Source organism: Trichosurus vulpecula, chromosome 4 (genome assembly GCF_011100635.1).
Source record: "Trichosurus vulpecula isolate mTriVul1 chromosome 4, mTriVul1.pri, whole genome shotgun sequence".
NCBI classification, from domain to species: domain Eukaryota; kingdom Metazoa; phylum Chordata; class Mammalia; order Diprotodontia; family Phalangeridae; genus Trichosurus; species Trichosurus vulpecula.
The window spans coordinates 149,946,639-149,970,435 of NC_050576.1; the positions used below are offsets into that span (position 1 = coordinate 149,946,639).

Below are 23,797 nucleotides of genomic sequence, written 5' to 3' on the forward strand. Positions count from 1 at the left end.
TCTGATTTCAAGTCTACATTTCCTTCTGGCACATCTCAGCATCTTCACTTAGGAGTTTTCACATATTGTTTCTGGAGCCGGCAGGTATGCACTTAAAACACATTCCAAATCTCTCAGTGATCTATGAGTACATTAAGGAATGGAGGCTAAGAGAAGGTGACTTGCCCCAGAATTCCTAAAACTAACCTTCTATTCTGACTCACTTTAGTACACCCTGATAGCCCTTCATCTAGATAGCAATTTATATGGGGGCTGAAGCAAATCCTCCAGAAAACCTCCCAGGAAAGATGCATCAACTTGCTAATGAACCAGGTTAGGATGTTCCTTGTTGCAATTATGTTGGGAAGTAATAAGCAGTTAATACTATGGCATTTTGGATGCTTTATTGAATGCATGTACACTGGGATAGTCTATAGGATCTGATAAAGTTTGCCTACAGATGGCAGAAGCAACCACAAAGACCAGATGACTTCCTTTACCAAAGGTTTAGCCTGAGTATAGGACCCTGGATTTTCCGCACATTTTTTCACGTTTGTTCTTTGCTCTTTTGGTGGCATAATCAACTCTGGTACTTCTGCTGTGTGTGAAAAAGTGCCCTTAGTGGGAATGGAATGCATTCCACTAATAATAATAATAATAATAAACATAATAAATGACATTTATATCACATTTTAAAATTTGTGAAGCATTGTAAACATATTATCTCATTTGAGCTAACAAAGATGTATTGAGATGATACTATGGGCAAGACACTGGCTACCTGCAGGCAATATAAAGATGAAAATGACAGTCCCTGTCCTCAAAGAAATTCTAATGTATTCCTGAGGAGTTATGGATGTTCAGAGAAAAGGACATAATAACATCTCATTTATTCAGAGGTCACTTTTCTATCTACTGTCTAACTAGATGGAGCACATCTAGGAACTATGAAGTAAAGAAAATGGGAGGTGGTTTTCTGTGCAGCCAATGCAGAAAAGCCACACAACTATACCTCTGCAGGACTCCTAGCTCAATTCTTACTTATTCTCACTTTACACATATTTTTAACAACCTAGGTCTGGGGTAGAGAGCCTGCAGCCTTAAGGCCACATGTGGCCCTCTAGGTCCTCAAGTGTGGCCCTTTGACTGAATCTAAGCTTCACAGAACAAATCCCCTTAATAAATGGGTTTGTTCTGTAAAAAATCCTTGGACTCAGTCAAAAGGCTGCATCCAAAGACGAAGGCCCATGTGGCCTCAAGGTCACAAGTTCCCCACCACTGACTAGGTCATATAAAGAGGAATTTATATTTGTCATATAAACTTTTCCCCTCCCAAACTCTTCTAAAATATATGTGTTAATAGAGTTTAATAGTTTCATGCTCAATCTTCTTTGTCTGTTCTACTATTATATATGAACATGCTTGTTTTAATTCAGGGATTTTTAACCTGGAGGCTGTGAACTTTTTAAAAAAATGTATTTTGATAAATGTATTTCAGTATCTTTTGTCTCCTTTGTAACTTTATGTATTTTATTTTATAAATTCAAAAATATTTTTCTGAGAAGAGGTCCATAGGCTTCATAAGAGTGGCAAAGGTGTCCATGAGGAAAAAAAAGTCAAGAATCCCTTTTAGGTGGTGATTTTAACGTCATAAAAATATTTTAAAGGCAAAATGCATATACCTCCATATTCTAGGATTCTAATATGTATTACAAAGATTTCCATGAATGGGGTTAAAATAAAAGTTTTGACACAGAAATAAGCCAATTATCTGGAAAATTCACTTATTGGAACATCTCATGGCTTATGGTTGCCAGATAAATGTAACTGTAAACCAAGGGGAGCACAGAGGTTATGCAGAAGGGTGGGGCAGGAGGGAGTTATAAGACAAAATCAAAGAGAGAAAGAAAGCTGGCTCATGGCTGCATTTGTTAACATTATTTGATTTTCCTGCATGCTAACGTGGTATATGGGTGAAAGCAGTGGGATACTTTGGTGATAGAAGCCATATGGAGAGATTGATAGGTCTTGTAATGTTACATGGAAAGAGAATCTCTCTCTCCCTGCACTAAAGCAGTCATTTAACCAGCAGAAATCAAGGTAAAGAGCCTTTGGGAAGAGGATGGGTCTGGAGTAGGAGATGTAGAAAATCTATACTCGATAAACAGAAAATGGAGAGAGATGGGGGTGAGGGGGAGTAATGAAATGGAGAAAGAACAATTTTGTAAGAAATAAAGGGAATAAAAGGTAGAAGGAAGTTTGGGCGTGTGTGTGTGTGTGTGTGTGTGTGTGTGTGTGTGTGCATGTGTGTGTGTGTGTGAGACAGAGAAATTTTATTCACCACTTCACCACTATGGTAGGTAATTGGACAGGTAGCTGAAAATACGTTCTTTAATTATTTTCATATCTTCTATTTCCCTTAAGATTTTCCCCTCCATTACTCAGTTTCAAAGAATTTGCGGGTGAAGTCCGACCTTCTGAAATTCCCTGATTCATCTCCTGACATCTTTTCTGGGCAAGGACAACATTAATTTCCAGATGCTCAAGAGTTGGGGTACTTCGTGCCTCATCATCTCTTGGTATATTAGACAATTTCAATATGTAGTGGTGACTTTGTGTGCATGGATGGATACACTAATTAGTGATTCGAAAGTATGAACTCACCTAATATTTTCTGGTTGTCATGTTCTCCAAGAGGTCTGAACCTGTCTTACTGCATAAGATCTGCTAATCAAAGAACCAGGGATTGCTGAATTTCTCTTCATTAACACCATGCTAATTTGCCTAAGTAGTCCTACCCCTGCTGGGTGCTCTTATCACTGCATTATCCAATCCTTTGTATTTTCCCTCTTAGTTTTAATTTTTTTTCCACACTGCACTTCACAAATAACTTTTAAAAATTGGAATTCCTTTCCTCCCCCTCTTTTCTTCTCCATCTCCTTCAACCATCCCCCTTTCCCTCAAGCCATCTCCATATCCCTGAATGTTTGATTCATGGGATCATAGATTTAGAGCTGGAAGACACCTTTGAGGTCATTTAGTCCAAATCCCTCCCCTCCCATTTTCAGATGAGGAAACTGAGGCTCAGAGGATTAAGCGACTTGCTCAGCTATTTCAGGGAGGATTTAAAATCAGATCCTTTAACTTCAGATCCAGTGTTCTTTCTGACATGCCAACTGCCTTGTTCATGCCCTGCAGCAACCAGCTGAGCTTCATACAGCCACTAGCACAAGATAGCTTTCTCAAAAGCAGGAGGAAAACCAGGACTTGGTAAATGAGATTTTCCATCTTCTTCTTGGAAAGTGGAGCCCCATTTCACCTTTTATCTTCATTGAAGCCTAGACAGCCACTTTTTGAAACTCACACCATTGTCTTTGTTGGGATAAGCCTCAAACATGTTCTTGGCTAAACTCTTGGGTCTTTTGAGTCTATCTGCTACCAGCTGTCAGAATTCTTATAAGAATCCCACAGTATTATTCCAAGCCTGACATGCTCTCAGGCCTCCGGAATTACATCATTAGTTGCTTTTGCTTGTTGAAATCCTGGCAATGAATCGGTTGTGTCCTTTTAGCCTGCCACTGTTTACTTGACTCTTTCATTCTCCTCTTCTTTGAGCCCCACTTAAGAGTATTTCATATTGAATGGAATATTTAACGAGACTATCCCTGTTTCCACAAAGGCTGATGTTCCAAAACAGTCCTACCTCAGCTGAGAGTTTCATAAGCTACTGTTTTATTTGCTTGTTAAATGTCCCTCTACTCCAAATAACCCCAACTTTGCCATAAACAGTCAGAAAGTGCATTGGAACTCTTCCTTTGTCCCTTGCTTCTAGTCCTCAGTTGACCCTCTCGGCTCTTACTCTGTTCATCCCCCCTACTAATAACTTTTAGTTCTCGGCTATCTCCTGTCCCCCCCGCCCCACCCCTCAGTTCTCAACCACCTCAGCTCATCACTCTCTCTTCTCAGTACCAAGTTACATCTCTGGGACTTGGCACAGACTCTCCAAGCCCTTTTAGCTGAATCTTTGGAAAGCAGACTAAAGGACCCTTCCTGTTGCTTAGCCTAGCAACAGGGAATAAAAGTGACATCTAGCAGGATACTACTCTGGGAGACCAAAAGCAAGAAGTCTTGAGTAAGAAAAGAAGACCAATATCAGACCTAAACGACATAGCCTGGAAATGCTGCATTGCAAGAGATTCTCCCTGCCCCAACTGCTGCCTGAAAGTCTTCTCTTCCCACTCCTCAAATATTTCTAGTGCACTTTGGATCTTTCACTGCTGCTTAAATCATAGAGTAATTATCTATATACACGTTGCATACTTCCATTAAACTATAAGCTTCTTGAAGGCAGGGGAAGTGACATTTTTCATCTTTGTACATCCGTTGCCTAACACAGTGCTTAATACATTTGCTGATGTTGTGAGAATATTTTGAGGTCTTTCAGAAAAATGGCACCACATGAATTCAGTTTCTTTATGTCTCATTTAGAGCATAAGTTAAAATGCATTAGTAAGCAAATGCAATATTTAACTGGGACATCTCAGTGCTCATGGGAAAGCTTCCTTTAAGATGTTTTGCATATTTATACAAAGCATGTCGACTGTGTATATAACCATAAGTCTTATCTATGTAACTATGTCTAACTTGAAAAGATGTTTTCAAAATAGGTTACTTTGAAATATGGGGAACTGGAGGCATTCTTAGAGACTATCTAAAATGATGATTCTAATGTAGTTTTCTTTATTCTCATTCTAATGCTTTCTACAGGGAAAAAAAGTGCCTTGTGCTTTTGGTTAGGGTGGGGAGAAATGTAGATGCACAAATCTGGTGACATCTTCAATCCAAATGTTCACATGGACTATTTGTGCCTAACCTGTGGTAGAACCTTCTGAGCTTGTGTTGGTCCAATAAGCCACAGTCAGACACACTGTACCTTGACTTCAACCTGGTGATGTCATTTTGGTCCTCTTTGAGAACAAAGGACAACAACCAGGGTCAGGAGGGAAGGTTCAGACCTGTGATTTCATCCATGTGGGGAGCTCCTGATATGAAAACTCCCTTCATCATTGCAGATTGGCAACTTATGGTCATTGACCTTTACTGGGGCTCTGTGAGGCTAGGGACAGGTTCATAGTTGATCATAAAGTTAGCGTGTTTCCAACTCCATGACTGGTCCTCTATCCCTATACCATGTTGCCTATCACCTTCCACATAAATGTTGCATAATAAATTCAAGGAGAATTTCAACTCCTTAAAGGGCAAAGGCTTTTTTTTTCATTTTTGCATTTGGATTCCTCTAGTACTAAGCACAGTGCCTAGCAAATAGTAGGTGCTCAATAAATGTGTGTTGATTGACTGCTCGATACGTTTGTTTGAGTTGAAAATACCAGATGTCTACAACTCTTACTTGTTCCTCTTTGCGTGTCATAATCATACTCTAACTTGTGATTTTTATTGTGTTTTAATAGGGCCGGGATTTAAGAGCTTGGGAGGCAAACATTAAGAGTGAGACATGCATCATAAAAACAGAGTCCTCAAACTGTCTAAGGAGAGGAAAATAAAAGCTGTATAAAATCTGTTCATAGCTGATCCAAATGAATTTTCTATTTAAAGTATGACAACAGAATGTTATAATGGCTGGTGGCAGTGTTTACTATAAAGGTGTCGCTATTTCCATCACATCTTGTGTTCTTGGGTTTTAAATGTGTCATTTCTGCAAACACAACTGTTCTGAAACAAGGGAGGGCTTCTGCAGATATCTCACTGTGGTGATTAAATTTGTGGGCTTTGGGATTAAGAAATCCTTTTTGCTGCCCACCATTTCTTCCTTCTTATACCTGTGTTCACATAAAGGAAGAACATCTTTTTAAAGAGGATAGTCTGATGTCACAGTTTAAAGTCCTCAGCTTACTACAGCAAGCTTCTTCTGTGTGCTGTGACGTGGGGGTACAAAAGCAAAAATGAAAAGTCCCTGGGCCCCAGGAGCTTATATTCTACCGGGGGAAAGGCAGCAAGTTTACAGATAATTAAACACAAAATATTGGGAGGGGGTGCCAGGGAGAAGGAACAAATGTTTATTTAAATGCCTACTATATGCCATACACTATGCTAAGCTTTTTTACAGATATAATCTCATTTCATTTTTATAATAACCCTGGGAGGTAGGTACTATTATTACCCACATTTTACAGTTAAGGAAACTGAGGCAAACAGAGGTTAAGTGACTTGCCCAGGATCACACATCTAGTAAGCGTCTGAGGCTGGATTTGAACTCAGGAAGATGAGTCTTTCTGATGCCAGGCTCAGTGCTCTACCCGCTGCACCACCTAGCTATGTAATATACCAGATAAGTACAAAGTATCTTTGGGGGATTTGGAGGGGATCTAACAGCTTGAATCAGCCAAGGGCTTTTGCAGGAGGAGGCAACTGATTTGAGCTTCGAATGGAGATAGAAATTCCAAGAGGTGGTGATGAGCAGGGAGTAGAGGACCTGTCCGCCGAGATTGGGAGACTGAGTGGCATTAATAGAAACAGCAAGCAGCACCATTTGGTTGGAATGTAGAGTGTGAGAAGGGGGTGTCTGGGGAGGAGGCGATAATGTGTCAGTCTGGAAAGGTAGCATGTAGCTAGGTTTTAAGGGGTTTTAAGTGCCAACAAAGGAATTTGTATTTTATCCCATCGGCAATAGAAAGTCATGGAAGCATTTTGAGAAGGAGCACGTCACAGTAAGACTTAAGTCTTGTGACTGTGCTACAAGTTTGTGAAAGCAGTATCCTCCCGGCATATTGATTTATTTGAAGTTGTATACTATAGAAGTAAGATTATGGGTTAGGCTATAAAGACCCATATAAAGAGCAATACTTTTTTAGAAATTGGGAATTTTGAGAAAGTAACTTCTCAGATTAATCTGGTGATTGGTTTTAGCGCAATTTGCAAAGCAAAAGAGAACACATTTGGTGAAATGATTTGAGTTGTTGCTTTTCTTCAAAATGTCTATCAAATCCATTGATTATCAGTCAATAAGCATTTATTAAGCACCTACTATGTGCCAGGCACTATGTATGTGCATACAGAAGTCTCTGCCTTCAAGACCTACATTCTGCTAGGATTTACCATGTAACATTTATGTGTAAGGCAAGAGGTGGCAAAGCAGGGTGGATAGAAGGCCAAGCTCAGAGTCAGAAAGACCTGTGTATATATAATTCCTGCTTCTTATATACACTGGGTGTGTGACCATGGACAAGACATTTAACCTGGTTATGTCACCCAATCCTTTTTTTTATGAGTAATATTAGTAATTAGTAGTATTAGCAGAAGTCTTTTCTACAAGGACATATCAAGGAACATGGAGACTCGTGGGTATGAGGTCTTTAAAACTATTCTAATGAAGTACCATCTCTGGTAGTCCCTACCAACCTGAAATGGAATACCATCTCTGGTAGTCCCTACCAACCTACTCCAACTTGGAATACCGGTAGAGGGTTGGACTCTGTATCAGCTGTCCAAGGACTTGTATCAGATCCAAGGACCTGACTTTGCAGCCGGGTATGGAAAAGCTCCTAAGTACATGTTGGCTTCCAGGTGATGGATTTTTTTTTCAGTCACAGCAACTTATACTAAAGCACAGTAGGATTGCAATCTCCATCAAGAGAGAAATCATCCATACTGGCGAAATTATTAATGGTCACGAATTACTTATGGGTCTCTGTTCAGAAAGCATCAGAAATAGAGCAGAGAATAAACATTTGTATGGTGCCTACCTATGTGCAAGGCACTGCACGAAGCACTTTGCAAATATAATCTCATTTGATCTTCACAACAACACTGGGAGATGGCTGCTCTTATTGCCCCCGTTTTACAATCGAGGAAACTGAGATCATCAGAGATTAAGTGACTTGCCCAGGGTCACAAAGCTAATAAGCGACTGAGGCCAGATTTGAACTCAAGTCTTTCTGACTCCAGATTCAGTGCTCTATCCATTCAGCAACCTAGCTGCTTCATCTTTCTAAAATTATTCTTGAGAGTTGATTATAAGCTAAGGATTTGGTTATTTTTTATACCCAAATACATGATGAGGGGGCTTCATGGCACCATGGATATTGTGCCAATCTCAGAGTCTAGAAGGACTGAATTCAAGACCTGTCCCTAAGACCTGTCCCTCATGTGTACTGGCTAGATCACCATGGGCAGCCAAATAACCCTGCATTGCCTCCAGGTAACTATCCAAGACTCTAACCTACAGATAGTGGGTGATCTGCATTGAGGGAGGACATTTCCCCACAGACAGCTTCCTATACCAGTGAAATCATAGGTTTGGATTAAAACAAAACAAAACAAAAAAGGAAAAAGAAGCAAAAAACATGTATTTGATACAAAGCTATCCTTGCAAACTACGCCTTTGGAACTCATTATAGTGCTATAATGGAGCTCTCCCAGTGTAACTACCACTGCCATTCTGCAGATAATGGTTTGTCTGACTGGACAAAAAGCCCTCCTGAAACCCTCTTGTTAAAAAAGGGGATGCCCAGGTCAAGTGGTCCCACATCGCACAGCATGTGAGTCATGTTGTCATCATCATCGTTAATCACTGCGTCTCAGTAACCTCCCTTGCATAGACCCCTTCCTCCTAAGGCACCATTCTATGAATTTAAACTTCTCAAGGTTGTTTTTTTGTTGTTGTTGTTTAAAAAAAAACAGCTTGAACTCTCTAGAAGATAGACAAAGAAAGTCTCAAAGTCAGTGCCACTTTTTAAAGGTTAAAACCTTGTGGAGGGCTAACGTGGACTAGGTTTAGGACTATAGCAAAGCATGTAATAACCAGGCCCAAGGGCATCTGTTCCTTGTGTTAGAAGGTGCTCTTGCTGAGGATAGTGACAGACTTCTCAGATGTGACAAGTGAGCACTTAGCCATAGCCTTTCCAACAGTGAGCCTACCGGTGACATCTTTGATTTGTTTTGCTGCAATCCAGATTTGTTTGACGTGTTACTATTTGCAGGCCGCTTCTCAAGTATTCAGCACAACCCTGAAGCCTGTAATCAATAAGAATAATAAGAAAAGTATGATAATAATTGATAGCATTTATATAGTGCTGTAAAGGTTGCAAAGTGCTGTGTTATCACATTTGGATGAGAATGACCAGCTGAAGGAAGTAGGCCTATATAGCATGTAGACTTGGGGGGACGGGAGACATTACAATTGTGTCATGTGTTTGAAGAGCCGCCACATGCAGGAGGCATTTGACTGGTTCAACTTGGATACAGAATAAGAGTAGAAGTTACAAAATAAGTAGAAATTACAAAAAGAATAAGTTTAAGCTCAATGAAGGGGAAAACTTCCTCCGAATTAGAGATGCCTAGGAGGAGAATGGGCTGCCCTGAGATATCCTTGTTTTCCCCTTCTTTCTTCATATAACAAAGCACAAGATGGCCATTCCACTTCTTGGTATGCAACGTTAGGGATTCATTTCATGGATAGTTGCGCCAGGATGGCCACCAAGATTCTTTCCAATGCTTAAATTCTGTGATTCTTGATCCCTTCATTCCAGGCTAGTCTGTCCTTACAGTATACCAGAAGGCCATAGCTATGAAAATGGCAACACCATGATTCAAACAGTAAGAGCTTAATAAATGTTTATTGATGACTGACTGATTGACCAGCTATGCGATATCAAATTGTTGTGTTGTGGGAAGAACCTTCAAATGGAATCCCAAAGAATCTGATTCTAGTCCTTCCTTGGCCACTGACTCAGTACATAGTCTTGAATTTCCTCATTTCTGTAACTTGAGTTCTGCATTTCTTATATTCTCGGGTAGACTTCAATTATGTGTTATAAAATATTCTTTCTCTTCCTCCTCTGGCTTGCAATCACCACTTGATGTATTGACTACTTTGCTAATATCCAATCTTTAAAAATGGTAACTAACATTTATATAGTACTTTAAAATTTGCAAGCTCTTTAGATCTGTTCCTTCCTTTGATTCTCACAACAAGCCTGTGATATAAATGCTGCCTATTTCACAGAGAAGGAAACCGAAGCTTAGAAAAGCTAAGTGACTTGCCCAGGGTCACACAGTCGGTAAATGTCTGAGGTAGGATTCAAATTCAAGTCATTTGAATCCCAGCATTCTACCCAGCAACCCACCTAAAGACATCCCTTACCTAGAAAAACTGTACTGGGGGCCATAATGATATCTCTGTGTAGAGGTAAATAAAATATGAGAAGAATTAGATTTCAGAAAACCTGGTTTCTGCTATGACTATGGGCATAATACAGACTGCTCTGTGTTAATCTTTTTGTTGGTGTAACTTTATTTTTTTTAAACAAGGAATAGTCAGTATTTTGTTCCTTCTATCCCTAAAGGACAAACCAAGGCAAAGACTGAGTGACTTGCCTGAGATATCAAGGTACCTCAGGGCTTAACTACAATTAGAGCAGGAGACTCCCCATGCTCAGTCCCCTCGATGTCTGATTGCTGTTGCTGCTTATGTTTAAATACAAGTTGCCGTGCTAAGCAAAAAAATAATTATAATAGATTCATTTAATCATAATGCAGCAAAGTTTAACTTGTTAGAACCTTAAACTTGCAGATGAGGTGTTCCCTGGGGCTGCTTGTCTGATTGTAGCTGTTATGCCTGACCTACTTACTGGTGTTCTCTGAAGGTAGCTTAAAACCCTCCCAGGATACTCTATACATTAAAAAGCCAATGATGGAAACATTTAAAAACCCATGACTCATTTTAATGACCTTTGGGGGCTATATGTTTTATAAAGCAAACTTTAACTTTATGGTTTCTGACTTCAGTTTTCATCTAAACATGAGTCATCTTGACTAAAGTTTGTCCTCAATACTTAGAAAACATGTTAACAGCAGAATAACAGTAGGTGTTTATTGTATCTCTAGAGGTGAATCACAAAGGCCTGTGGTAAAGTATGTTTAGGCCTGGATGAACAGGTTAATATTATATGACCCCACATCTCCTAACTTTTCTACATATCTTGTTTCTACATATCTTGTTGAATCTTAACCCCTCTGGTTTTCAGCTTCGTTTTCCACTCTACTGATAAATGGTGGTGGGGAAGAGAATCACATTTTTAAAGGATCTTATTTGCTTAATAAATGTGGTGTCAGAGTGGCAGTCAGGAGTTTTATAGAGTCATGGAATCTAAGAGTTGGAAAGAATCAGTCCTTATCTATATAGGAATCTCTTCTCCCAGATCTGTAAACATTGCTTTCACTTAAGGACTGCTAAAGAGGGGGCCATTACTATCTCATCAAACATTCTAGTCTGTGATACCTCTAGCACTAATAGGTGATACTACTGAAGTCACTTACTGAATCTTTTTTCTACTCCATCCTCCCTTCCAGAAGGGCCAGAGCAGAATCATACCTAGACCCAGTCTGCCCTTTCTAGTCCTTACCTCCCTTTCCTTTCTCCTATATCAGTCATGAGATGTAGTTAGGCATACCCCATTACAAAAGTTAGCTGACTCTTAGCCTATAAGCAATATAATGACTCTCAGGCCCATGAGGCCCCTTTCCCTGCTATTTTGTGGACTTCATACTAGATGGAAAGTTATTGGTACAATCAAAATATCTCATAGCCCCCAGTTAGGAAAATCCCTAACATTTAGACAGAGGTTCAGATCTCTGACCTAATTTAGTTGTGTGTATTTCTAGTTAATTGATGTGCTCTTTTTGTTTGAGGCAAACTGAAGGTATAGGAAATGTTTAGATAAAAGAAGCAAGCTGTGTATGTTACAATGTCTGTTATTCAACAGGCCTATATAGTACAGGGAAAGCTGAAAAAGGATCAGACCTTTGGGGGAGAACTTTGTTCAGTTTTTGAAGAGATCAATAAAACCAATAGCTCCCATCCAAGTCATCTGTTCCAAACCGCTTGCATGTCCCTATGACCCATTGTGATCTCTCCCTTCTATTTTGCAACGCAGACCTCCTTTCATTTTCTCCTTTTCACTTCTTTCAGTTTTTGCCCATGTCACCAATTCTTTCTAGTTTGGTTCATTCACTTCTTGTGTCTCAGTCTGCTTCTCAGGACTGCATGTATTTCTTTAAGAATTCTTGGGCATTCAGACACTTACTGGCTGTGTGACCCTGGGCAAGTCACTTAACCCTGATTGCCTTCAAGAAAAAAAAAAGAACTCCTGGACATGACTCAAGCCCACCACCTTTGGACTTAAAAATTATAATAGCCCCAAATCCCTTTGAGGGCTGAGAACCAATTCTTGTCCCTCTGGACCACAATTCTCAGGATTCCCTTCTGTTCCCAAACACCCATTACATAAATGTTTTCTTTAGATAGAGTCAAAATCTGCCACTTATCTGCTTATGCCCATTTTTGCTAGGTTTGTCTTCTGGGGCCAACTAGAATGAGTCCAATGCTTCAACCACATGACAGCGTTATGAATACTTGAAAGACATTTATAATTACTGTTGTACCACCCCCAAGGGCTTTAGAGCCTATGAATCTGGGTTCTGTATCCAGAATTGTCTGCATTTGAATGCATAGTCTCACATAAATCACTTAGCCACTCTGTATGAAACAGTAAGGACAGGTATACATCAGGGGAAATTTGGAGGAATGGGATTTTTAGCTAATGTGACATAAGACACCAGAAAGAGGTCAAGTGAATCCTTAACCTCTTACCCCTTTTTCTAATCCAGAATAGCTTCAGAATACCAAAATTGACCCCAGAATTAAATCAGAAGTGGCCTACAGAGCCATTTAATAGCAACACTATGAAACTAGTCAGCAAAAAGTATAATGTTTAGGAGACTTTTTAAAATAAAAATGTTCACATCTCCTTTTCTTCTTCCACTCTCCCTTTTCATTTTCTCCCCATCTCTAGGGCTAGTGTCTCCCTCCTCTCTTCTTTTTCCTCCTCCCTTTTTTTCTTCTCCTAATCATGTCACCAAGAACCTTTTATAAGTCTAGATTTATAATTTCCTAGGGAGTTGTCTGTGACAATGATATAGTTGTATTAATCCTATGCCTGTCTCTTGGAGAAAGGACCTTTTTAGGACTCTTGTAATTTTTGCCTACTATATACTATTCCTTGCTATAACAGAAACCTTCTACTGGTTTGTTCTAGTCTTTAGTCACAAACTTTGGTTCTTCACTGAAGTTCCTACATGAGGTTTATAGGTCTAAGTAATTCAGGTTAGTGTAAGGCGATGGTTTGGGAGAAGGTGCTAACCAACTCCACTTTATCCCATCTGCCTTCCCCTAAGAAATGCTGGAGTCCCCAAACCACAAAGTTGGCTTTTCAAACAAGAATGGCATCATCCCTCTTCCTGAAACCTTTCCTTTTTATTATAAATTTAACAAACTCCAACAAATGAGAGCATTTCAATATTCAAAGAAGAGCAGAAAAAGAGAATTTATATGCAAAACTGTGTGCATCTTTTACACAGTTTTTAAAGGTGTATATTAAAATTAACACAACGATTGACCAAACTACCCTGTTTGCCCATTTTCCCTTCCAAACTTTCTGCTCCTTCTATGTATTTTTAAAATTTTCATTGAAACCCTTTTGGTTCTTCACTTATTTTTTGAATATTTCTTCATTGGTCCTATTTCCCACTGCCTGAGGTACTTTCATTGTTATAAGTATCTATGGTAGGGGAGCTATCCAGTCAACATCCTATGCACAGCCATGGTTACTGAAAGCTTACTGTGGTATGTGGCAGAAGCAAATGAAATTTTCAAGGTTTTTTTTTCATAAGTGGTATTTTGTTTTCTCATATACCAGCAAATCTGTGAATGAAAACACAACCTGTCATTTACCTTTCCTATCATTAATGAACAGAGCCTGCGAAGCTTCTGACTGTAGACAGAAGTGACAAGAGTATAGTTTCCCATTCTGGGTTGATAATCCATTACTACAAAGCAGGTCTCAACAACCAGCATCCTTCACTGCTCTGTTACTCTCCTGTGACAGACTTTATGCTAAATGTTCCAGCCTGTACCACCGAGCATCTGGTAGGGATTCGGTCAGATTCTCTACAAAGTTATCCATTCTTGGCCCCATTTCTCCTCCTCTTTCTCCCTCTCACCTGTTTTTTTTTTCCTCCTTTGTGTTGGCTTGCCCAGCAAATATCACACCTCCCATGTTCTACCCTGGTTTTCTAAAATACTTTGCAATTCGTGACTCAGTGGTCTGGGTTTTGGTTTCCTTGGCAAGAGCAGCTGGAGTTATGAAAGGAAATTAACACACAGAAATCTCAACAGCTTCTGTGATGATTAAGTTGCATATGGATTTAGCTCTAAAAGGCTTCATTTGAAAGGAGGAAGTTCTGCCTCCAGAAACGTCTGTTCACCAGCTGCGACTGCTCCCCCTCCCCTGCCCCATAGCAGCAGAGAGATATGGCAGAGCTGGGGCTTGTGGCAAGCATGGGAACAAGTCTTATATGAGGTAGGGGTGATCCTGATCAGTCTATCATCCTATTTCAAACTGTCATTAAATAATCAAATCAAGTACAAGAGAAAGGAGAAAGGAAGGAGTGAGGTAAGACCCAGCAGGGACGAAGGTCATCATTTTATTGCACCTCACTAACAATGAATTGCTCATTCTTCTTCCTCTTCTCCATCTCCCCAAATCCCTAATTTCCTTCAAGGCTAAGCTCAAGGGCCATCTCCCACATGAGGCCTTTCCTGGTTCCCCCCATTACTAATCCCTTCCTGTCCTCCCTTCACCTTGTACCCATTTTGTATTACCTGTATATGTATCAAGAAGTATTAAATAAACACTTAACTATAAGCCAAGCACTGGGGTAGTTCAACAAGTACAAAGAAATCTCTGATTGGGATGAACTTACATTCTAACAGAGGCGATGGGCACTTAGAAAGCATAGTTGTGATGTCCCACTCTTAGTGACCCCATTTGGGGTTTTCTTGGCAAAGATACTGGAGTGGTTTGCCATTTCCTTCTCCGGCTCATTTTATAGATGAGGAAATTGAAGCAATGGGGTAAGTGACTTGCCCAGGGTCACACAGCTAGTAAGTGTCTGAGGCTGGATTTGAACTCAGCTCTCCCTGACTCCAGGCCTGACACTCTATCCAATGTGCCACCTAGCTGCCCTTATAAAACATAGTTTCATAAATATAACTAATGCATAGTTAAAAATAATTCACTAAATGTGGTTAAAAAATACATATACACCCACAAAGTGGTTAAATACAGGTATCGTCTTAAAATCATTGAGGGCAGGGAGTATTTTTGCTTTTGCCTTTGTATCTCCAGTGCCTCCATAATGCCTAGCACATTTTGGTCATTTTCAGTTATGTCCATGACTGAAAATGTGCCCCTATTTGGGGGTTTTCTTGGTGCTGGAGTGGTTTGTCATGTCCTTCTCCAGCTCATTTTACAGATAAGGAAACTGAGGCAAACAGAGTTAAGCGACTTGCCACACAGCCCCACAGCTAGTTAGTATCTGAGGCTGGATTTGAACTCAGGTCTTCCTGACTCCATACTCAGTGCTGTGTCCACTGTATCACCTAGCTGCCCTGCCATCTATATGCCTGGCACACAGTGGGTACTTAATAATTGCTTATTAATTGTTGGATTGACTTATTTGAAATCATAGTAATGTTTCTACCAACCATTTGTTATTGTCTCATTACTGGTATTGATGGGCTTCTTTTTCTTCCTTTGTTTTCAGCTTGGAGACTTGCTTCAAAAGTTACAGTTTGTCATGACCTACGTGGCTCCCTGGCAGCTTGCTTGGGGTTCGTCCTTTCATGTGTTTGCTCAGCTCTTTGCAATACCCCGTATCCTTTTCGCTCCTGTCAGCCTCCCTCATGGAATTGAAAGGGTACCGCTCTCACCAAACTCCATCCACCAAGAAGTTGTAAAGGATTCGATGCCATTTTTAATGAGGACATTGGCAGGGGGAGGGGACGACAACGACGCAGTGGATTCTTGCCACATTGCTTGGCCTTAAAGATATTGCTTGGTTTCAAACCATTCTACATTCTTAATGCTTGCTTAGGAGGTATTCTCTTGCCTCCATCCCACCATAGTATTTTCATTTCACATACTCAGGAGCTGCATTGAGATGTCTTAGTCTATAAGTTGAAATCAATGATTTGGCATTTTATTCCTGGCCCAACTATCTTAGTTAAGAAACATTAAGTAACATAAATCATCCCACTTTTATTAATACTTGGTGGCAAACTTGAAAAATACTGGTATACATGGTTAAGATGGAAATTTGTTTTGCACAACTTCATATGCATAATAGATATTCTATTGTTTGTTTCTCAATGGGTGGGGGAGAAACCAAAGGAAGTGAGAGAATCTGGAACTCAAAATAAAAAAAAACTGAATCTTAAAATTTTTTTTAAAACATTTTAAAAACCTTGGGAGAAAAAAAGAAAAGAAAAATATTCCCATAGGTTATTCAATATTGCGTTATAACATAGCATAAGAGAAAGTGAGGCATAGTAAAGAAGGCTAGTCTTAGAGGCATGAAGATGCATGTTCAAGACCTTCTGTCACTGACACCGATTTGCTAATCTGACTATGGTAAAGTCACTTAATATTTTAGTGCCCCAGTCAGCTCTTCAAGACTATGAATTTCAAAGTTACTAATGTTCATTGACAGAAGGAATTTCTACACCAGGAGTTCTCTATGCCAATGAAACCACGGATTAAGGAGCAATCTTTATTCAGTTATTTTTAAGACTAAAAAGAGCATCTTTTTATTTTATTGTAGATGTCTCTAGCCAGTTGCCACTTGACCTCATTAAATTTTGTCCTTGCTTAACCCTTCTAGAGTGGTTCAATGCAAAAGGTGGCGGATTTGGAGTCTGAGGACCTGGGTTCCAATCTTAGCTTGGCTACTTGCTAGCCGTGTGACTCTGGGCAAATCATGTAACATCTCTGGGGCCTTCAGTTATCTTGTCTATAAAATGAACAGGCTGGTGCTGAGAGATTGTGTAACTTTCCCCTCAATATCTATGATCTTCTACTAACTTTAGCTTGTTTATTTTTCCTTAAATATTTGAGTTTTCTCCATTTCTAAATAGCCTACTTTGATTTAGATTGTTAACTGGGTCTTCTTTAATCAAATGAAAGATGTACTTGAGTTTGCTCTGAAACTTTGTTTTCTCTCTAAGGATTTCTTCTCCCAGTTAATATGTTCTTTTGGACAACACTGTTCACACATCTGTGCTATTGGTTCAATTTGATAGCATTTTTAATGAATCAAGGTGCTACACAGTACCCTGCTAGTCATTTTAATGAGCCCTGTGTGAGTGTTCAGAGTAAAGAAAGCTCCATGATCTGAACTTTGTACACACTGATGGAAGCATACTCTGGGTAATCACTAAGTGATAATATATTCTAGGCAGTCATCATTTGGAGGAAAATGCTTTTCTACGATGTCATGTGTATCACAAACCATAACAGGAGCCAGTCTCACAATGTGTATTGTTTCATGGACCTATTTTTAGACCTCCGATTGATATTTAAAAAAAACCACAACTTTTTCAAGGTTATTTGGCAGAAAAAGCTGACAAAGGGGGAGAAAAAGAAATTGCAAACATGTAGATTCTGTATTTTCCCTTCTAGTGCATTCATTTTGTGGCTTCCAAAGAGCTTTAATTTCTCTAAGCAGATCCCTCCAAAGGGAAGATAGAAAGGTGAGCAAATGAGGTGATTTATAGAGCTATATTTTAAATGTGTATGAGGTTCAGTATCTCGAATTTAAAGTGTGTTTATTAAATGCAAATCATGACATTAATGCATATTTATGGTAGGGAATTTGCACTGTGCATTTAAAACTCAAAGTTATGGCTCCCACTTTCCCCATAATTTTGGCCTCTTGTACATACACAGCCTTTTCTATTGATGTTAAGACATTCTAAGTGAGTTCAGTAATACTAATTACTGGATGTGGCTAGACAGCTAAGTTGAGGATCATTCTGGGAACCTTAATTTTGAATTACCTGCCCAGCCTCCATGTTCAGTTTTCAACCCTTAGCACATTAGTATAAAGTTTTGCATTTAATTCTCCCCCTTCAATAAAGAACACAAGTAACCCTCTACTGGAATGCATGCAGCATACATTTAAGCCCAAGGTCTTTTGTGCTTATGGAGAGTAAGTAATTGAATACATCAGAGATGTACGTTTTATTAGGCATTGGGTAATTCTATTTTAAAACACTCATTCCATCGCTATGCTTTGTCCTCTAAAAATACAATGACCAATTAGCGACATCTGTTTCCTCTACCCTATTAAAATGTCATGCTTTAGAATTTACTGTGCAAATTCTGAGTACAGTACTTGAACTTCAGCCTGTAGGAAATCCTCTCTCATGTTACTCCCACAAATTAACCACAGAGGGCCCCCTGCCCAAGCATGGGTCAGGACAGAAACTTGCTCCCCGGAGTCTTCCACCGTATTTCACATAGCAAGAATTTTTATGTTATGTTGAGCTAACTAGATGTAAGCTGTTGGATTCTCAAATGTCATCTACAGATAGTGACTGTTTTTGAAATGCTAGTCATTTCATCACTCTCTTTAGGGAGACTGGGCACATGATCTTACCAAAGAGAAGGGACTCATTTCTTCAATTTGGGGAGCAATATACCGAACACGGACTCTCAGGCCATTACTGTACTGTTTATAAATTGCCGTGTTCCCCACTAACACACTGCCTCTCTCCATCAACTCCTGAACTTTTAACCTCCAAAGGGAGATGAACATGCTCAGCCTTTCAATGTGTGGAGGCACCATACAAAACCATTCTCTTTTAATAACTGTAGGAACTTGCAGGGTTGTCTCTGTTAAATATTTATATTAAGAGAGTCACCTTACTGCTTTGAATGTGAGGTTGGGTTTCTAATGAAAGCCTGTTCTATAACAGTGATTTTTCTTGTTCTCCCTAACTACTTCCCCATACCCCACTGCCATTTCAATTTTAAATGTCTATCACTTGGATCTGCAATTTTTCAAAGATGTCCATATCTGTAGACTTACCTCTTACCAAGACAAACTAAAAGGTGATTTTGAAGAGCCTGCATCTCTTTGAAGGAATTCTCATTTCCTAGCTACACTATGGGGGTCATGACTATGTTCTTTAATACTTACACAGAGAATTTTGTATTTCTTTATTGTTCCCTCCTAAGCAACATAGGAGTCTTAACCAAGAAGCTATACTATGAGTTCAACCTTTCTTTCAACAGTGAAACTAAAAAAAGACTACTATATGTATTTATATATGTGTATATATGTATGTATATATATATGTGTGTGTGTGTGTATATATATATATATATATATATATATATATATCCTGTTAAGTTTTCTGTATATATATGACCTGAGTTTTATTTTTTTATTGCCATGCTGAACTTTGTTACATCATTAGTAGTTAAGTATTGCCTTCTTTTTACTTCTAGACTTAATTCCTGGATAATTAATTATATAATTATAATTGTAATATATTAATTATACATAAACCATCATCTTTGAATGAGGGAACAAGCGCATTTAATGGTTTCTACATTCTGGGGGGCTGTAGGACTGCTTTTTATGACACCTCATCCAGCCCCTCCTTGCTTTGGTCTAGCTTTCACCTAAGTTCCTTGTCCCATCCATCACCATTATACTTGAACTCTACCCTCTTTTCTCTGTAGTCCCTTCTTGGCACTGCACAACCCCCCTATCCCAGATAAGAGCCATAAGTGATTAGGTGCTTCTTTGGGGAAGTTGCTCTGATATCCTCAGCTTTTCCACATCTTGAAAGACGGAGCAAATGAAGAGAAATCTGAGGAGTGACCTCATAACTGACTGGAGCAGCATAAAAGGAGATTGCAGAAAAGATTAAGATTACTCATCAAGGAAAAAAAATAGATTTAAATAACGCTATAAGGTACTTAGCTAATATAGAAGAAAACTTCCTGATCATGGAGTGATTCAGCACTAGAACAGGATTATCAAGAGAGGCTATGGAATTTGATTACCTCGAGATGTTCAGAAATAGAATAAATATTCATCCATTTGGAATAATTAAGGCAAGCAGCCAAAGCAGGAGAAAAATAATGGATGAGATGGCCCTCAAGTCTATAACTACATTGTTGTTATTTGTCCTTTGTCCTGGAAAAGGACCATGACATCAGGAAGGCGATGTTATGACCTGCAAGTGAATTGGATTTAAGTGAGGGAGGGCTGCGAAAAGTCACCAGCTGCACTTTCTCCTCTGGAGCCATCTGGGTCCAGTGGCAAGATGTAGATCAGGATGACTGGAGATGGCCAGGATGCAATGGGAGACTTTGGCCTTTTTAAGCTAAGATCTTTCCCAGGTCTCAGTTTTACTGAGGCAAATCCCATTCAGTGATTAAGGCTAGGTAAGAAATGAGACAAAGAATGGCCTCTTTTACCTAGTCAAAAAAAATCAATCTGGGAGGGGAAGACTCTCAGGGATTCTGGCCAAAACAGAAACAACTGCTATTTACATTCACTGTGAGCCATTAGGGCCCAAATAATAACCCATTGGGCTTAGGCTGGGACCTATTGTTGGCCAATCTTTGAGAGCCAGAGTGAGTTGGGTTTAAGGTATGGTCCTTAAGAAGGAAATTTAGCTTGTAAATCCAAAGATATTTTGCTTGGTTTCAGATTTATATTCCTTTAGTCAGAGTTCCCACAGTTAATGGTATGATTCCCTATGTGAACGGGAGAGGAGGGAGAGGAGGGAGAGGGAGAAGAAGGAAGGAAGGAAGGAAGGAAGGAAGGAAGGAAGGAAGGAAGGAAGGAAGGAAGGAAGGAAGGAAGGAAGGAGCAAGCTGTGTTGCCCAACTGGAACATAGAATATGTGGGAAAAGATTTGATACCTGCTGCTGGTGATGGTGGTGTTGGTGGTGGCACACTCATATCTTGTTTTCCAGAGACATATGAAGCAACCTTTGGCCACATATCCTATGCCAGTGAAATCTGGGAACATTCATTAAAAGACCCTGAAATCTAAGTCAGTTTAAAGAGAGAACATGGCAGCCTTCTACTTCCAGAAATCCACTCTAGATTCCACTGTAGAATCTTTTGCACTCTAATTGCCTAAGAGGATAGGTGATCATCTTGGATTTATAAGGATTTAAATAATTTGGTGTTCTCTGGGACATCTGCTCCTTGTGATTACAAGCCCACTGCCTTCTGTCCCACTCAACATTCTTTTCACCTTTTGATCTTTCTAGCACTATATCTGCCACTTGGACAGTGACTGGTCAAAGGGGTACAGGCAGGGACAACAAGAGATAAAGCTATAGTGAGAGTGGTGAGCAAAGTCAGGTCAATTTGAGATGAAATGGGGCCCAGGAAATACTTTTGGTTTTTCCTCAGGTACCCTCAAAACTATAGTTTCATTGGTATGGAGAAATCCCAAAACCTGGAGAGGTTAAATAAATGATTTTCCCACTGTCCCACAGTAAGTGTGTATTAGAGGCAAAATTTGCACTCAGTGCTTTCTAGCTCCAAAGCTGACTCTCCATCCACTACACCAAAGTTGCTTCTGCCCACATGTTAAAGATCTCAACGGCTATGGTAAAGTTCTGCTCTTTTCAAGTTCCTGATTGAGCATCTCTGAATAACAATAATAAACCAGTAGCTGTGAAGAACCTTAGTGCTGAAATTAACAAAACAGATGAAATGTTGTGAGTTAGAGTCAGAGGTATTCTGGGACCATCTTTTAGAGGCTTGTGAGAGCAGATTGTTAAATTTTCAGTGTGAGCATTTACACCTTGGAAATCTGAAAATGCCACAAAACAGCTTGATTTGTACGGTTTTGTTAATGATATAAAATTAAAAAAGTGATAAAGAAAATTTTAATAAGTCATGTTAAACTTAAAATCATGATATGCGTACTTTTTTCACCTAGAGAGATGTTTGTTAAATATTTATCAGCCTACCATGACTTCTTGTTGTTCAGATGTTTCAGTCATGTCCAATTCTTCATGAACCTGTTTGGAATTTTCTTGGCAAAGATACTGGAGTGGTTTGCCATTTCCTTCTCCAGTTCATTTTACAGATGAGGAAATTGAGGCAAACAGGGTTAAATGACATGCCCAGGATCACAGAGCTAGTAAGTGTCTGAGGCCAGATTTAAACTCAGAAAGATGAGTCTTCCTGACTCCAGGCCCAGCATTCTATTCACTGTGGCACCTAGCTACCCCATACCACTACTTAGAATACATGAATTCCTGACCAATAAAACAGGCCTGATTATATTAAGACTCTGAATGGAGTCATTGGAACTTGAAAAAACTAAATAATGAATATTATACCAATAATACTAATGGAAAAAAATCTATTTTTAAACAAGGATACTGACACTACAAGACAATGGTGTTCATTTATTTTGAAAAGTATAATTTACTTTTAATTATTTATAATGCTCCTTCGTACTTTAGTAAATGTATCAGAGTATATTTTGTGAAACTGATGATGCCTTGGTAATAAGATATAACTTCTTTTCAGTCCTCAGATTCTAAATCTTTGCTGAGAAGCAGAGTGAGACTTGGGATTTTTATAAGAATTATTGGTCTTACATGTCAGGGAAATGAGAATTAGCAGGGTACTACTGAAAGTTTTATATCCCTATCTGCATAAATATTTAGAAAAAGGATTTGTTTATGTCTTTCTTTCTTTTTTCTTTTTCCTCCCTTGAGTTGGGAAGTATTTGAGGAGGTAGTGGGGAGATTGCAGGTCAGAACTTACCCAAAGGAAAGTTTAATAGAAAAGTAATGAAATAATTTCTTTTTACCTTAACTTGACATCTTCAGACTCTGCCATGCTTTTCTTCCAAACTGTTGCTACTTCCATCTTTTCAACTCCGTTGAGTCCATTCCTGGGGAGCGTCATTTTCATCACTTCCTATGCCAGACCTGTCAAGTTTTGGGAGAAGAACTACAAGTAAGACCTTCATATGCTATTTTTCTGCCTCTTTTAATACTGCTAGTACTTAATATTGTGCCTGGCATATAGGAGGTGCTTGATAAATGCTTATTGACTGACTCATTAACTACTACATGGGGAAGTAACCTTCAGAGGCCTCCAAACAAACATCTCTACCCTGTAATTTTATCAATTTGATTGGTGAACTTGTCGAATTGATCAGGGGCTTCCCTAGCTCAACCCCTCATACATGAAGAAAATTGTCTAATGATGGCTATTTTCTCTTTGTGACTGAGGAGTCTTTCTGGTTTCACGATGCTTGCTGATGTGGGACGTAGCCAACAACTTGTCCATTGATGTATTTTTTTTCAAGTCGGTGTTTTTGCCCAACGGTATTGTTTAGCTTCTTTTATAAGGGTTATGAACCCCTGTATATTCTGTTAGAGTAACTAAATGTATTGGAATTCATGAGGCTTCAATGTGCTGATGTAGTTTTATGTTTCTTCAGTGTTGAAGCAATTAGGAACTCTTATTGCCAAATATTGACAGGTGGCCTGGGAGAGGTTCTCATCAGTCAGCTTTTTGTGTCATTAGCTGTCCTAGGTGTCCGTTTAGAATAATTCTTTCTTGGTAGATTTATATTTATGTATCTCTTCTGAAAAGGTGAAGGATATGAGAGAAATGATTATTGGGGAGATTCAGATTTCCCCCTTTTCTTAATCTTCATTTCAAGACATCAGTCTTTGAAGGTTGAACTCACCTCCTCTATCTAGTCCCCACCCAGGTGGGGCAGTCATTGTGTTCTGCTCAGCCTTGGATGGGGCATACATTCTTTGAATAGATTACCCTTGGCTGGGGGTGGGGGGGTGGGGTGGGACTTAGAAGTGGATGACATAATCAAAGTCCA

General features: G+C 39.3%; 1 protein-coding gene across 1 annotated transcript in view; it reads left to right on the forward strand.

Moving 5' to 3' along the window:
• PCNX2 (pecanex 2) overlaps positions 1-23,797 on the forward strand; it is a 348,308-nt gene that overhangs the window by 216,997 nt on the left and 107,514 nt on the right. Inside the window, exons 22-23 of the mRNA XM_036756504.1 lie at positions 15,661-15,769; positions 22,779-22,908. Of these exons, the coding sequence (XP_036612399.1) occupies positions 15,661-15,769; positions 22,779-22,908 (239 nt within the window). The remainder of the gene's footprint in view (positions 1-15,660; positions 15,770-22,778; positions 22,909-23,797) is intronic.